A 17,535-nucleotide genomic window follows, 5' to 3' on the forward strand; every position below is an offset into this window, starting at 1 on the left:
CCAGTCAAACCCACCCTTGCATGCTTTACTTAAGCATATCATGACTTCCCTAACAAGCTTGAGGTAGAGAAAAATAATTAGCTATTCATAGAGCTACTCTTAAAGCTAATTGCTTGTTTAATGCTATCTTTTGTTTAAATTACAACCATAAATAATTTTAAGTATGTTGTTATATATGTATGTTTGAAATGCTTATGCACTGTATTTTATACTAGGGAATGAAGCTCAGAAAATACTTTTATATGTAGCAGTACTATTGATATCATTGTAATTACTAGTTATTAATAATAGAAAAGGAGCAAAGGGGGAGGGAATCCAACAAAAGGAAGACAGATGCATACCCAGTAAAGTTGGGGGGACTAGGGAAGGTACTTGCCTGTCAATCAAACCTGGGGACAAAGATGGTTGGCCAAAATGGGCGTGGCTACCGCAAGTGTGCAAAACTTTGGGAATACCTAATCCCCTGAACAAAGGAACTCTCGCTCTTGTTGCTCTTGTTGTGCTTGAATCTTGGCTTGTGGGTTCTTTTGCTCCCACTTCTTTGCATTCACCACTCTGGCCCACGGCCCTGTGAACCCCCCATACAAGGGACTAATGGACTGCAGTGGGGAAACACAAGCTAAACCAGCCGGATACTGGATTGGACCAGGTTTCAACATGCAAGGAAACTCTGGACACCAGCTCTAATGAAGCCCCAGTTACACTGCTTCTATGGCTGGACTCAAGGAAATGAGATTTTGGAAACCCAGTGGTATAATCCCATGAAAAGAAAGCTTTCTACTATACCTAATCCTCCCTTGGAGGCCTCCTGAAATTCTTATTCCAACGTTACCCCAATGACCCCATACCTCACAAGCAACCAGGGCAGAGGAGCCCCTCTCCTATCCTGTAACACCACGCATTAGATGGCCATACTTAATTTTCCTGGAAATTAGAGGAATAAATGAAAGGAATCAATTATCTCTTCCCCCACATAGGATATTATTTGCCAGCACTGATTTGAGGATGAATCTCCTTATTTCATGGTATTGTTACTCATTCCCTACCTTCTTTCCCATTTTTCTTCCCTTATAAAGATGCCCAAACTACTAGAGTTGTAACCTTTATTTCACCTTCAACAGGGTGATTTAGACAAGTTGATGTAGACAAATGGAAAGTACACGATGTTATGTTGTACATGTGTTGTTTTAAATTTACATAAATGGTATTGTGTGTATTTCATTTCGTTCTTTTTTCACACATTCTTATGTTTAGATAGTTATGTATAAATTCAATTAATCACTTCTGACTCTTAGAAAGTATGCCTACATCTATTATTCAAGGGTATACCCATGCATGCACACACATATATATTTTATATTTTAAAATCTCTATTCTTCTATGGATATTCACTTAAGCTGCTCTTTTTTACTAACATAAACATTCTACACTAAATATATGTATGGCTCTAGCCAGGTGCCCATTTGGTTAGAGCATCGTCCAGGTACACCAAGGTTGCAAGTTCAAGCTCTGGTCAGGGCACATACAAGAAGCAACCAATGAATGCATAAATAAATGGAACAACTAATTGATGTTTCTCTCTCTCTCCCTTCTGCTCTCTCTCTCTCTAAAACCAATAAATTTAAAAATTAAAAGTATGTATGTGCATTCCTCATTGAGGAATTATGCAAAAGTTTCTTTTAAAAAAATATCCAGGAATAAGTTTCTTCATTTTACTAAGGACTAACAAATTGAAGTGAGTATGCCAGTTTATACCCCTCCCATCAGCAGAGGAATACTTCACCAATACTTGACATTATCTTATATTTTTTTGTTTTACCATTTTGACTGAAAATAGCTGTCTCCTTATTTAATTTACAGGTATTTAATAATTAGTGAATGTTTACATATTGATCTTTCCTTTTTTTGAATTGCTTTTTAATATCTTTCCCTCTGTTTTCTATTGGTTTCTGTATCTCTTTGGTGTGTGTGTGTGTGTGTGTGTGTGTGTGTGTGTGTGTGTAACCATTTCCCCTATATATTTCAGACCAGTAGTTGTCAACAGAATGTGCAGTTCACATATTTGTTGTGGAGGCAGGGAGGCCCAAAGACTCATTCAGGAGGTTCACAGGTCAACACTGTTTTCATAAGAATTCTAAGAGTTTCTTTGCCATTGTTATTATGTTAACATTTGCACCAATGCCATAAAACAAAGGTTAGTAAAACGGTGGGTGTCTTAGCACAAATCAAGAATGTAGCACAAAACTGTACTAGTAGTCATTGTATTAATTACCATCACACGCATGTTATAGTACCAAAAAAAATCTAGCTTATTTAAGAATGTCCTTGATGAAGCACTAATGATTATTGTGTTTCTTAAATGCCAACTCTTGCTGTATATTTAATATTCAGAGTGATAAAATGGAAATTACACATAAAGCACTTCTGCTGAAACTCTTGCTGTATATTTAATATTCAGCATGATAAAATGGAAATTACACATAAAGCACTTCTGCTGAGTACTAAGTATGATGATTATTTCAAGGGAGAGCACTTGGGGAGATTGTGTGCATTAAGAGCTGACCTATACTCTCCCATGTTTAGTTCAAAGAACAGCAACAAACTGACTATTCATACCTGGATATATGGCAGGTATCTTCTTGAAAATGAATAAAGCAATCCTGTCATACTAAGGAAAATTGATGGTAGTAATTGTTGCTAGTGATAACATTAGAAATGTCAAGTGAAAGTTAGAATTTTGGAAAAATGTAACCTCCAATGTGAGCTCTATAGTTGCAATACTTAAAGATTTTGTTCTGATGACATTGGTGGTGATATTAATGAATGTGACTTTTTGATATTATATAATAAAATCTGTCATCATTTAGAGAATCTGCATAGCTCAGTGAGCTTATGTTTCTCAGATGCCCAATGAATAATGTTACAAAACCATGCATTGGTAAAAGATCTATACAAAGTGCAAGATAAATCATTGGATTTAAACTTAATGAATATGAAAAGTTCACTGTTAACTTTTCAGATTCCACACTGCATTTAAATTTTAAGAAACTATTACTTGTCAAGTTTTGAAGAAGAGTATGCACACTTATCTGAATAGGTTGTTAAAATACTCCTTCCTTTTCCAACTCTGTGAAGCTGGGTTTTTTTTAATATACTTCAGCCAAAAAATATTTCACAGTAGATTGAATGCAGAAGCAAATATGAGGACCTACTTGTCGTCTCTTAAGCCAGATAAAGAGATTTTCAACATTGTAAAACAACCTCTCCGTGGTAAATTTTTTGGTTTTAAGCAAAAGAATTAGTATTTTATAAAATTAGGGTGTTTATGTTAAAATGTAATTGGTTTGTTATTGTTATTTTTCATTAAATAATAAATATTTCTAAAATCTGTCAGTATTAATTTCTAATTATGTACATATTAAATATATGTATATGTATATGTATATGTATATTACATGCCTGCTGTGAGTGTATTTACTCTTTGGGGCCTTTAATAATTTTTATTAAAGGAATCATGAGACCTAAAGTTTTGAGAACTAGTGTATTAAATAAAACTGTCAGTTTTTGATGGTACACTTATCTTCTCCCACGCTGTCATCTTTCTATTAATTTTACCTATGATGTACTTGGTTAAAAATAAATCTTTAAATTTTTATGAGCCAATTCCCTTTACACTTTGTGCTTTTCTGGTCGTCTTAGAATAAAAGCTTCTTCAACTCTGAGGTCACAAAAATATGCTTCTACATTTTTTTTTCTATTAAATGAATAGTGTTACTTTTCACATTTGGCTTTTAGTACCTTCCAATCCAAATTAATTTCTCTCAATATAGACAATCAGTTTTCCTAACACCATTTACTAAATAATCTACCCTCTTCTCACTGACATATAATGCTGCCTCAAGTATGGATATATATTAATATATAGCCTTTTTCTGGATCTCCCTTTCACTTCACATGGATATTTATCTGTTTATGCTAGTACCACATTTTATATCTAAATAGTCTCATGGTTTTAATATATGGCAAAATTCCTTCCATTGTACCTTTCCATTATTCCTTTAGCTATTTATTAGTGAAGGTTTATTTTTCAATGTATAATTTAAAATAAAAACAATATATTTCAGAATAAATTTATCATGACCGAATAGTGTATCCTTCTTGATGTTGATGAAAACTGCACAGAATTTACAAATAAAATTGAGGGAACCAACTTATTATGCTATCTTATTCATTATGCTGTCTTCTATTTTGTCTTTTAGTTAAAAATGTTCTCATAAGACCATAAGAATTATTTATTAGGTTAATTTCTAGATACTTTATCATTACTTTTGCTATTATAGATAACATCATTATCAATGCATTGTTTGCCCTTTACAGTAGTATGAAAAGAAGTATGAAATACACACTGTTTTGTTGCTAAAATCTTAGTGCTCTTTCCACATTATTTCCAGATAATTGTGGAATCAATTATTTGATTCCACACCAAAACTTGACAAGCAGCAATTCTTAAAATCTTATGCCAACATATCTCTCACTCTTTCATTCTCTCTCTTTCTCTCATCTCCTCCCTCTCCTTTCCCTCTTCCTTTCTCATTCTTGTTCTTTTAACAATTGTATAGTATTTTATTTTCTGGACTTTTCCTTAATGAAATGACTTAGACCCCTATTGATAGACATTTTAACCTATTTGAAATCGTGTCCTATTATATATAACACTGTGGGAAACAACGTTGTATCCACATCAATTTGCTTATGTGTGGTTATACTTGTAGACTACATTTCTAAAATGAAATGCTGAGCTTAGGAAAATGTGCATTGGTCATTTTGTTTCATGTCACTAAATTGTTCTTCATGAAAGATTGTGTTATTTATACTCCGACCAGGAATGTACAAGCTTTCCTGTTTTTCTATACTTTTTCTAATATTGTATAATTTTTCTTTTGCTTTTTTATTATGTAAAGTGTGACTTATAGCATCTTGAAGTAGATTAAAAGGCAATGCTATTTTGCCATAAAATACTGTTGGAATAGGATAAAGGGGAATTACTTGCAGCATGTCTTGTGGTGGAGATGTTTCTAAAATCGTTCTATAGCCTTCGTCCAGGGCTTAATTTATTTCTCACAGAAATATAGATTTCTCACATTAAACTTGAGTATGACCATGACAGTGAAATCTTAGCCTTTTATATTGAGGTCCCAACACCTAGTCACTGTTAATAATCCAGTATTCTAGAAATCACTTTTAAAATTATTATTTTTTGATTGTTATGCATCTATAATTTAAGCTTTAGAAAATTAATCTATGGTTCATCAGCTAAAACTCTGGCAGAGATAATTGGGCTATCCATAAGAGATATAAACAAGATAACTGAAATGAGATCAAAGATAATTGAGAAAGGAATGATCAGCAATATCGTGTGGAATTTAACTTCTAAAATGGGAAGAAAAATTATTAAAACTGTCCACTATTTATTATATATATAGGTTCATATTATGAAGAGTCTCATAAAAAGAAAAAAGAATGTCATACATAAGATACTGGGAGAATATTTCTCTTCCATAGCCATGTGGTAATTTACCTAACATAGTAAAAGAAGTATCTTTCAGAGGTTATCTATTCCAAATTTCACTGTTAAAATTCTAAAGTCAATCTTTAAAAAAACTAATAGATATAAATGTTAAGAGTAATAAGTAAAATTTACCTTTATGGTGGATATTCGCTTTTTTGAGCCTCCAAACAATATTTTTACATAAAATGTATTTATGTAAGTAAATTTGATGTCTGAGTATTGAAATGAGAAAAGCAAAATTGGATTTCAGAATCAACTCCCTTAGTATTATTGGTGAAATAGGGGGACCACAGACCCAGAATTTAAATGCAAAAATGTTGTTTATAAGGTCTGCATTAAAAGAGTCAGAGAGGGATATACTCACGGGGGAGGCTGGGGACTACCTTGGCCAAGTTCTTTAACTCATCAAAATTCCAGGTTTTCTTTATACGTAAATAAGACTGAGGATCGCTCTGTGAGTGAGCGCCAGACCGTGAGGAACCTCATGCCATTCAGAGAAGGAAGATGAGACTAGGAAACTGAAAATCAAGAGGAAGGCAGACCTTACCATGTTGGCAAATTTTCAAAAGCCTAAACGGGTGCTGCCTACATGCAGGATTCAGGATTGCCCACAAGACACTAACATATTTAAAATATATAAATCCAAGGAGATAAAACATTGTAAGCCTTTTCATAAGTCATGGTGTTTGTCTGGAGTGGATTGCTCTCTTAGTTCCAATTTTCAACTTTTTGAATATATGATATGAAGATAGGTAGGTAAATAGATACATAGGAGAGAGAGAGAGAGAGAGAGAGAGAGAGAGAGAGAGAGAGAGAAGAAAGAAAGAAAGAAAAAAAGAAAGAAAGAAAGAAAGAAAGAAAGAAAGAAAGAAGGAGAAAAGAAAGAAAAAGAAAGGAGGGAGGGAAGAAAGAAAATTGATTACAGAGGGGCAGTTTCTTCACATACACATTCTATCATTTCAAATATTAACTCTCAGAATTTTCTTAGAAAGTGAGAAACCCTAATCACATGAATCTGAAGATTGTCTGGTTTTCTCTGGAAAATGGTCTCTGAATTATTAATATAGTAAAAGACATTAAAATGTTTCGATTTGTTGTTGGTAGAGAGAGAAACTTTACAACAATTTTTCTAGAACATAGAAGATTTTGCATGCAGCATAAAGGCATTTTAAAATGAATGACACAATTTTTAATAATTTCCAGATACAAAGAAAATATTTTTGTTTTATGATTTCATTATCATACAATAATTGCCAAAATGAGCTCCCCTATTTAAATATCAGAAGAATATTAGAATTGTTATTACAGGGCTGTTACTCCTGCAGCAAACTATTGTTGGGCGATTTATAATGGGGAGAAAATATGAAGAGAAAATACCAGTTAGAAAGTCTCCCTATGATGAAATGAAGAGAAAGCAGGTATTTGATGAAAAGCCCTCTTTAACTTATAGTGGAGACAACTATATAAAAATCTAGAAACTGAAGATACTTCTGTTTTTGGCTTTTGTCAATTTTGTTGCCTTTAGCTTTCTTATTCTAGTACTCAAAGATCTCAGGGAAATTTTCATGTTTTATTTTAAGTAGAAATTTGTTGATGCCTAAAGCATTTGAGACACATTTACAATTATGTTGACCTTAGAGTTTCATTGTAATGTCACTGAGGCTATTTTGACAAGGTAATATTCCGTTTTTAGTTTACTAAGTCACATCTTCATATCATAACCAACCAATGTTTTCTATACTTAATATTTTGGGGGCACATTGCCTTTTTCAAAGTTTGTTCACAAATATTGCTTTGCTTGAAAAAAGGTTTTTGGGAAAGATTTTGAACCTAAACTTGAGATATATATATTTAATATTCATCTTTTAAAATTACAAGAAATTACTATATTTTTGTATTATTTTAAATATATACTAAGAAATAAAAATGTTTTATTTCCAAAGTGGATACTGTCAATATTGTTATCCTGAAAGCAATGAGATAACCATTGATTTTCCTGTTTCCTCAGATAAATTTACAAAGAAAAATGAGAGTTACTGGTGTAATTACCCAAGGAGCCAAGAGAATTGGAAGCCCAGAATATATAAAATCCTACAAAATTGCCTATAGTAATGATGGAAAGACTTGGACAATGTACAAAGTGAAAGGCACCAATGAAGATGTGGTAAGAATGACTTAACATAGTTAATTTAAAAATCAAATTCCATTAATAATCATTGCTTACCAAATGAATAATGGGTCTTCAGCAGAAGCTTTATGTTGTTGCAAATAAATTTATGGCATTTTAATAAATATTAGACTAGTGGGGTGAAAGGGATAAGGAGTTTTTCCAAGTTATAAATGTACACTGGCTACCATTTAAGACTTTCTCTGATTTTAATTGTTGATCTTATAATCACTTTATCAGAAGGTTAACAATATTGGCATGACAATTGTTTTATTTTAATAATAGTTGGTTTTTAATTTCACTGTATTGCTTTGACATATTAGCACTCTCCATAATCAAATAACTATAGATCAAAATTGTTATCTGTAAAGAAAAATATTATTTGAAAAATAAAGCACAAATATAGAAAAGATGTATATATTTATATATTTCATATTGGGAGAAAAATTTTTATTTAGCAGAACAAAATATTTTAGTAATGTATTTTTATTTATTGAGAGAGAGGAAGAGAGAGAAAAAAATGGAGAAACATCAATTTGTTGTTCCACTTGTTTATGCATTCATTGGTTGATTCTTGTATGCACCCTGGCCGGATATTGAACCCGCAACCTTGGCATAACGGGATGACACTCTAGCCAATTAAGCTACCCGGCCAGGGCTATAGGATAAAACATTTTAGAGAAAATACATATTCAATGTCTCCTTTGCCTTTCTTATGATATTCCCAATTTTAATGAACTTTTATTAATTTTTTAAATTTCACTGCAGCTCATTCCATTTAAAGACAAGTCATTAGACTAGACTTAACAAATTATAAAAGAATTTTTAAATTACCTTCTCAAATAAATTTAAATAAATTTATCTGTTTACCAGGTCATGTATAATAACAATAAGATTAAAAGAATTTTAAAATAACATGTTTAATCCTTAATTGTAGAAGGAAATATAATATATTTATATTATATATAGAGAATATATATAGAATTATGAGTTTCTTATCCAATGATCTGGGACTGACCATTAAGACGTAATCTTAGGAATCAGACCCTAAAGCATCATAAGTCTGATCATAGCATTAGAGAGACTGAGTGAACAGGAAGCACAGGAAAGACTAGTTCATAAACAACAAAAAAATATCATTACTAAGTAGTAAAATGAACAGACTAGATTAAGTTGAAAGGCTTAAAGTGCCCATTTTTCAAAAAAAGAAAGAAGCATTCCCCCTGTTTTGAAGGACTGACCTTTAAATTGACAATACCCTCATAATAGAGTATAGATTATACCGTAGGCTACATTGGTTCGTAATATTAATTAGTATTTTAGTTCTAGGTTTTATATATTCAGCTGATGGAAAGGTGCTTCCTAAATGCTTCAGACCCCCAAATTATTTAATCTAATTTTGGAAAGATTATGTTGGGTAGGATATAAGATCAATATATAAAAACAGGTAAAGGAGCTGTTACAATTAATAATTACAATTCTATATCATCTCTTTACACAGGTGTTTCGTGGAAATGTTGATAACAACACACCCTATGCTAACTCTTTCACACCCCCCATAAAAGCTCAGTATGTAAGACTTTATCCCCAAGTTTGTCGAAGACACTGTACTTTGAGAATGGAACTTCTTGGATGTGAACTATCAGGTGAGTCCCATATTATCTATTTTAGTATTTTCTTTAAAGAAAAAAAATTGGTGTGTAGTCTACTACTAACCTGTAATTTTTCAACACCCATAGATATTCATTCCTGCTATAACCTGTCTAGGGCATGGTTCAGTGATAAACTCATGTGTGTGTGTGTGTGTGTGTGAGAGAGAGAGAGATAATCTAAAACATGCTACAGAAGACAACTAATGTAGAAGGAACACTGTATTTCTTTGAGTAGTCAATGAAAATACAACAAATTCTCACTGGAAACTTTTGTTTCTTTAAATGTCTTACTGTTTTTAGTATTAACTATGATTTATGTTTTGTGACAAATGTTCAGTAAAAACTGAAATCTGCCTGACTTTGTAAATTGCAGTTACATTTAGGCTATATGGAATAGAAAAGTAAGCTTTATCTCTGTCCATCTACTGTAAGAACTTGGCTTTTGGGATTTTTTTAATGAAACATGTACATTTTATCATTTCTCCCAAGGAGACAATACTTCAATACCAAGATTGCTACTATAAATTCACTCTTGGATCATTCTTATCTACCACCCTGCCTATTGTATAAACAGTGGTTATCCAACTCAAAGATAATCCATCAAAGGACTCAGGTTAAATAATCCTTATCTTCCAGGAGCATCAGTATTAAAAATAAAGATGAAGACTTGATATGTAGCTCTCTCAGTGATCCTATTTCAATATAGCTAGATTCTGAACTAAACAGACAATTTTGTCTAGGCATTTCACTGTGTTTCTTTTTGGTGGTTATTCTTATTCTAGCATCAACATTTACATGAAATGTAATTGTTTTGTTCAAACAACTGTGTTTTGAAAAATAAAAAATTAATGTGTACCTCACTTTTTAGAATAACCTTCAAAAAAGAAAGACTTTTATCAAATGTACAATGATACTATTTAGTTAAAAATGGGAGGACACATGCCCTGGCCAGGTGGCTCATGTGGCTGAAGCATCGTCCTGACCACCAAAGCTTGCAGGTTCAATTCCCAGTCAGGGCACTTACCTAGGTTGCAGTCAACTGATCTATGTTTCTCTCCCACATTGATGTTTCTATCGTTCTCTCTCTCTCTCTCTCTCTCTCTCTCTCTCTCTCTCTCTCCTTCTCTCTCATTTTCTTCCCCCTTCCTCTTCTCTCTAAAATCAATAAATATATCCTTGGGTGAAAGTTAAAAAAAATAGGAGGACACATCCGTAGAACAGAATAACTGGGAACTATTTATGCATTTCAAGAGGTTGTGTATTGGTTATAATGTATACTTTATATTTATTTCCCTTCTTAGGTATATTTGTGATGTTGAGAAAAGGAATGATTTTTAAGCAAATAAAAGTTACTATTAAAAAACAACCAAACTTTTACCCCACCAGTATGTCTCAGTGGTTGAGCATTGACCCATGAATCAGGAGGTCACTGGTTCGATTCCTGGTCAGGACACGTGTCTGGGTTGTGGACCCAGTAGGAGGCATGCAAGAGGCATCCAATAGATGTTTCTCTCTTGTCTATGTTTCTATCTCTATCCCTCTCACTTCCTCTCTCTCTAAAATAAATAAAAACATATTTTAAAAACAACAACATACTTTAAATGAACCCATTATATTTAAAGGAATCAGAGACATTTAGCTAGATGACTGAATTTGTTTTAAGAATCATATTTCATATTATGTATGGGTGTCTTTTATAAAGCAGCCAACATATGGTTTTAGTACTATTAATTACCCTAACAGGGATGTTTTCCTTATTTTCTTAATTCAAACCAGCTTACTGACTACCAGTAAATCTGAGCAGAATTGTCGTACAGTGTTTTTATTGCATGTCACTATATCACCACAGGCCGGTGTCAACCCTATCTCATCCATCATAAAGCAATCAAGAAGAAGCCACAGATGATGAGGTTTGCTACAAGCCCCCGTGGTTTTTAGTTGCTTTACATCACCTTCCCAGACTTTTCAGCCATTTGATTTGTGAGGGTCAGTCTCTCATACATGGCACAGTTATACCCCTAAGGGGTAAATATATTTTACTTTCAAGTTTGACTTGAGGTTATACCTGACACTTTACAGATTTTTATGTTCTCAGAAAGAAGCCATACCCATCTCCCACACCCACACATTGATTTTGAACTTGCATGCAGAGAATAATATCACTTGATGGATACTTTTAAAAGCTGTAAAATAATCAATTTCATTGTTAATATTTCATTTTGTACAGGTGCTTTCCATGATGGTAAAAGAGTTAATTTATACTTATCAAATCTTATGGATGAGAAGGAAAATTTGTGAGGCAAATTGGAAGAGGTTAGCTGTTACATTTGGAAATAAACAAATATAATGTATGGAATTATTTCCCTCAATCCAGTGCAACACTATAAAGCCCAAGGCTGCCTTATTGTATTCAATAAACTGTTATAAGATCTCTCAGCCTTCCTAGAAGATCAGCAGCTAATCTTTTACCAGATACTTAAAAAGAAAACCCCTAAATTCTCTGAGAGAGATATAAGATGTTTAGATTGAAATGGATCATGACCGTAATTAGAGGAGGAATAGTCATTCATTCATTCTTTGAACAAATTATTCAAAACTTCCTCTGGGCTAAGTACTAGACAGTGGAATGGGTATGAAATGAATTCAATGACAGAGCAGAAATGGTGAAAGTAAAGGTATCCCTTTTCTAGGCAATATTTGAAATACTGTGTTATGTCACAAAAGGAAGAAACCAACAACCTTTCCTTTTTCCCTTGTATCTCTTCTGCAAGTCCATCGGTTTTACAAAAACTCCAGTAGCAGTGCAGGGTGGGGGTGAGGACTTGATGAGAGCAGTAGGAGAACAAGTCAGAAACCTGTAATTTAGATAAAGCCTGTTACCATAGAACTGCCTGAAGGTAAATGACATGTCATTAAGACTTTAGAACTTTCTACAATCCTTGAGATTTGGTCATAAAACTTTTCTCCTCCAGAATTTATATTTAAAAGTTCTAGTTATTTTTATCATGGGACTTAAGAGTATATGTCTCCGATCCCTAAAACCCAATAAAACTTGTACTAAGACATAATTGGCTAATCCTCCATCACTGTTTTGGCAATGTTTGCATAGGATAGGCATTTTCTAGAAGGTGGAGTTGAAGGAAGACATGGAGGAGCCTCAAGAAGGAAGAAGTAATCTACATGGACTAAGACAGAAAGCAATTCATTGTAGTTAACTATTTATCATTGAAGAGTTCTAAGCCACTTCTCTTTGAGCCTTGACTTCAAATGGCTTAGTTTTAGAAACTACAGCCAGTCATAAGCTATTTAGTGCCCCCTGATATGCTGATTTGAGGTCTTAACATTGTTATCTGTTGAAATGAGCTTTATGGAAATAATAAAAAGAGCTAACATTTACTTAATGTTAGCTATATGCTGGCACTGTTTCTAAATACTTTAAATTTATTAGCTAATTTCTTAAAACACTTCTTTAAGGTAGTTTCTTATTATCATTATCTTAGAGATGAGAAAACTGAGGCACAATGTGGTTAAATAATGGATATAAGTACACAGATTGTGAGGGACCAATAGAGTATGAGGAAATGGCATTGATTGGAGGAGTCTCCCTTTTATCTTGGATTTCTTTTACCAGCTTTATAGATCTAGGTCATATAGATAGATAGAGATAGAGATAGAGATAGAGATAGAGATAGAGATAGAGATAGAGATAGAGAGATAAAGATATGTAGATATATCAGAGAAGAAGGAAGACGGAAAGATAGATAGATACATCAATGATGAGAGAGAATCATTAATTGGCTGCCTCCTGCACACCCCCCACAGAAAATCGAACCCCAAACCATGCCATGTGCCCCAACCTGGAATCGAACCGTGACCTCCTGGTTCATAGGTTGACACTCAACCATTGAGCAACACAGGCCAGACTTATTTTGGATTTCTTGATAATAAAACTTACTTTGTGGAAGCCTCAACAACTGCCTAATATGATAACAGAATCATGCTTCCTATGGATGGCTTTATGGATGGAATTTTGTCACAATTGTAATTCAAGATTGGAAGTTCATGTGCACACACACACATATGCACATACACACACACACATATTTCAAGGACAGACAAATCCACAATTTGCACCATGTCAAACCTGAAACCATGTGTGGCAAATTTGAGAATCTTCCAAATTTACCCAATACCAGAAGCTACTGAGTATGATCAAAATATAAGAATGTATAAAAGACTCATCCCATAATGGCTTTTGCTAGAATTACTTTCTTCTGTTACGTATTTGTTTAAATCCTATACTTGTACAATGCCCGGCACATGGTGTACTTTGAATAAATATTAGCTTCTCACCTTCCAGAAGAAGCCATGTTGGTGCTATAAGAATGCGTGATAAAGATTAGCAAACATTTCTTGGAAAAGAAAATGCTGCCCAGTTCAAAATATACCATTGGAGCAGTTTGTGAAAATGACTTCGTACTGAGGGAATTTTCATTTGCAGTATTATGGAAGCAAATAAAAGAAAACCAAATATACTTTGTGAGAAAATGTTCCATTTTTAAAGGCGCAATGAAACTGTTGAAAGCTGGGGAACAGTCATGAGGCTATCATTAATGAGACAGGGGAGCATTGTTTTCATTTTGCAGAATCATCTATCGCAGAAAAGTAATTTGAATTCTGTCTTGTTTTCAATTTTTCCAAAATATATTCAGACAAAATAACCTGAATTGGCTATTTTGTTTTTCGATTTTGTTCCAGATTTATTTCTGATTATAACCTTTTTTGAATTTAGATGCTCTCTCTTTGGGGGAATGAATAGCATTAGGCTTAATCTGCTCTTGCCTCTCTAAAATGAAGACATAAAACTTGGAGGGTGATAAATTCTTTTTCTCACGGAGCCCTTCTCATCTCTTTCAGGCTGTTCTGAGCCTCTGGGGATGAAATCAGGGCATATACAAGACTATCAGATCACTGCCTCCAGCATCTTCAGAACTCTCAATATGGACATGTTCACTTGGGAGCCAAGGAAAGCTCGGCTGGACAAGCAGGGCAAAGTGAATGCCTGGACCTCCGGCCACAATGACCAGTCACAGTGGTTACAGGTAACAGTTTTCAAAATTTTGCCACACACTGCACCTCTTCTTTTAAAAGATTTCCTGTTGGTTAGATGATTGTTGGAGTGATTACCTTCATACTAATTTAAATGTGCCTCTCTCTTTGGCTTAACTATATTGGTAAAAAAAAAATTCCTCTGAAGCTATGTCTGTGTGCTATTTTTCTTCCAATGTTGATGTACAGATGCTACTGTCAGATGGATGCAGCAGGCTGTACCAGATCACACGACTATAGATCAATTGGATTGATTATGAGAGCATTTGCATTTCAACTCTCATCTATCCTCACGCTAGGAGTCAATGTTGGTTTGAAAGTGTCACAGCAGGAATCTAAACCACCTTGACATCAAGCCACTGACCCGTGGATTGTTCCCATAGAATCATGAATCATGACTTATTAGCTCTTTCCCTGTGGTTGCTAAGCAATGGAGCAATTTGATTACATCTCATGATGAGAGCTAGGTTATAGAAGGAAAGCAGAGATGGTCTTTTCTTCACTTGGCCTTGTTTTCCCTTATTCTCACAGTTAGAAACATGTCCTTTTTCTTTCAGGTTCTCCAACCCCACACACTCACATTAACAAGTTAATAAGTATTGGTTATTTCAACTACTCTCAAATTACTTCACTTCTCACCATCCCACTGCCACTCTCATACTCTAGGCTACCACCCTCTTTCACCCTGGGTTTTTGCAGCTTTCCAATTTCTGTTCCTACTCTTTAGAAAGCTGTTTCCCAAATTATAATAAGTATGATTTTTTTCCAAAATACAAAGGTGATTATTTTCTTACTCTCTTTTGAAACTTTTCAATTGCTTTCTATTACCTCAGGATAAAGTCGGGTTCTTTAATATAACCTAAAAGTGCATGATTTAGCCCTATTCCCTCTTATCTTTTTAGTTTTTCTAAATTTGCTTCAGTTTTTCAAACCAAACACTATCACTCTCTTTTCATTCCTTTATAAATGTCCTCTTCCTAGAGGAAAAGAATGGGGAAAGAACACCTCTGCCCAGAGCACCCCCAGCCTTTTATTGGTATAATTCTTCAGCTACCATGTGGGTATGCATTCCTCTGGTGCATCCAAAGTAAGCCACCAACTCTATCCTGCGCCAGATTTGGCTTAAGTTCTCTCCTGTACACTACTGGGTCATCTATAATTATCTCATAGCATTATCACACTATTATTGAAATTGTGTTTTCATGCTTCATTGTTTGCTCTAGAAGGGATGGGACCACATCTGTCTTTTTCACTTTCTCAACTTGTTGTTCAGTACCTAACTAAATGCCTGTCACAATACCTGACACATGGTAGGCATTCAATAAATATTTGTTGAATGTATGAATGGATAAATGAATAGTTCAAAATACAATTGAATTTATTGATTTGGGCATATACATCATAGAATCGTGATCCACAATTTAAGAGGCCAACTGCTAATATCCTCAAATTTCAAAAATAATATTTAAAAAGAAACTAAAAGCTCATACTAAAGATCTGACCTTTATAATACAGGAACTAAATTATTATAGTACATAGCCTTTATGAATTTTTACGTTCTTAATTTGAGGAATCCATGGAAACATTTTTTTTCTGATTTGTTAGAATTGAATGGTAATGTTAAACTTGCTCTTTGTTGCTGTATAATATTTTTTAAATTGGAAATATTCCAGTCATGCTTCAGTTTAAATATCACTTTTGAGTCATAATGCCATGTGAAATATTCCAAAATATTTTACACTATAACTAACTCAGGCTGGTAGACTCTAGAAATATCCATATGAAGGAGTTGCCAATGGCACATTTCTTTAGAAAGATAAAACTAAACAAATATTTTTACATGAATCAGGGTGTACTCTTCAATGCAGACCTCCATCCATCACATTTTTTAAGGATGGCTTTTCAACTGTCTTCTTAAAGTCACTTGCATGCTGAAATTGATTTATTCTGTTGGTGACAAATTTTTCTATCAACTCAAGGACCAGTTCTTGCAGTATATGTCCATTTTTTGCTGTGTCAAAACATATTCAGAATCTTGAAGGCAGGGTAAATTGACATCTTTACTTATACTTATTTTTTTTTCTTTTTTGACATCAAGAAAATGCTCAAGCATTGTTACTATTTTTAGTATTTTCTCATCAAAAGAATAGAATCTGTCCAACTATATATTGCCATGGCTGTTAGTGTCTTTGTTGAAAATAAGATTAACATTTTTATAGATATTGTATAGGATGAGTTTGTTTTTAAATTGTTTATATAGAGTCCATTTTATATCCTTATTTGAGGCTTCTGAATTTATGAAGTTTAGTTCTGTTTTTAACGTAAGATGCATCAATTCTGGGTAATAGCTCTTCTGAAGAGAAACCATGTCTCTCATTTAAATTTCCCTCCTTCACTATTAATCTTCTGCTTATTGATTTTTTAAGAACTTTCCTTTATGTACTAACTATATATAACTCTCTAATGATGAGTTTTATTTCAGTTTATAGGTGTTTCCAAAATTTATTCAATAGATAATGTCTGGAAATACAGTTGTTCTAAAGAAAACCCCAAAATATTTTTAAGGAATTCTTATGTACTCAAATATCACTTTAACATTTTATTCTTCTTATCACTCTATTGTTGTTTCCAGTGCTTCTATAAGGGCAAAATATCAGATGCTTCTTAAACAAGTGTTCTTGTATTACTTTTCATAAGTGATCTTACCTAACTGATTAGTGGCTTCCATGAGCTATTGTTTATCATGAAATCCTTATGCTATTTCTTTATAAACATGGCAAAAATGTGTTAAGTCCACAGGCAACAGTAAATAAGAGGCATTTTTTTCACACCTCTGAAAAACTGTTTCATCGCTTTGATGTGTTTGCTGTTCTCCAATATTTTGAGCAAGGAGCCCCACTAATGTGTTTTTCAAAAACACAGAGGGTTTTTTTTTTGGTATGTGTGTGTGATTTTTGTTTGTTTGTTTTTTGTTAAATTACAGTTTCAGCCTTTAAAAAAAAAAACAACTTACAGCTAAGTTGAAAGATCATAAGCCA

The 17,535-nt window shown here is 33.4% G+C and overlaps 1 protein-coding gene across 1 annotated transcript in view; it reads left to right on the forward strand.

Annotated features, from left to right (window-relative positions):
- Positions 1-17,535, forward strand: part of EDIL3 (EGF-like repeats and discoidin I-like domains 3) — a 404,766-nt gene that overhangs the window by 288,437 nt on the left and 98,794 nt on the right. The window contains exons 7-9 of the mRNA XM_014531211.1: positions 7,578-7,733; positions 9,238-9,382; positions 14,306-14,490. Coding sequence (XP_014386697.1) covers positions 7,578-7,733; positions 9,238-9,382; positions 14,306-14,490 — 486 coding nt within the window. The remainder of the gene's footprint in view (positions 1-7,577; positions 7,734-9,237; positions 9,383-14,305; positions 14,491-17,535) is intronic.

The sequence above is a fragment of the Myotis brandtii genome, unplaced genomic scaffold (genome assembly GCF_000412655.1).
Source record: "Myotis brandtii unplaced genomic scaffold, ASM41265v1 scaffold794, whole genome shotgun sequence".
Lineage (NCBI taxonomy): Eukaryota > Metazoa > Chordata > Mammalia > Chiroptera > Vespertilionidae > Myotis > Myotis brandtii.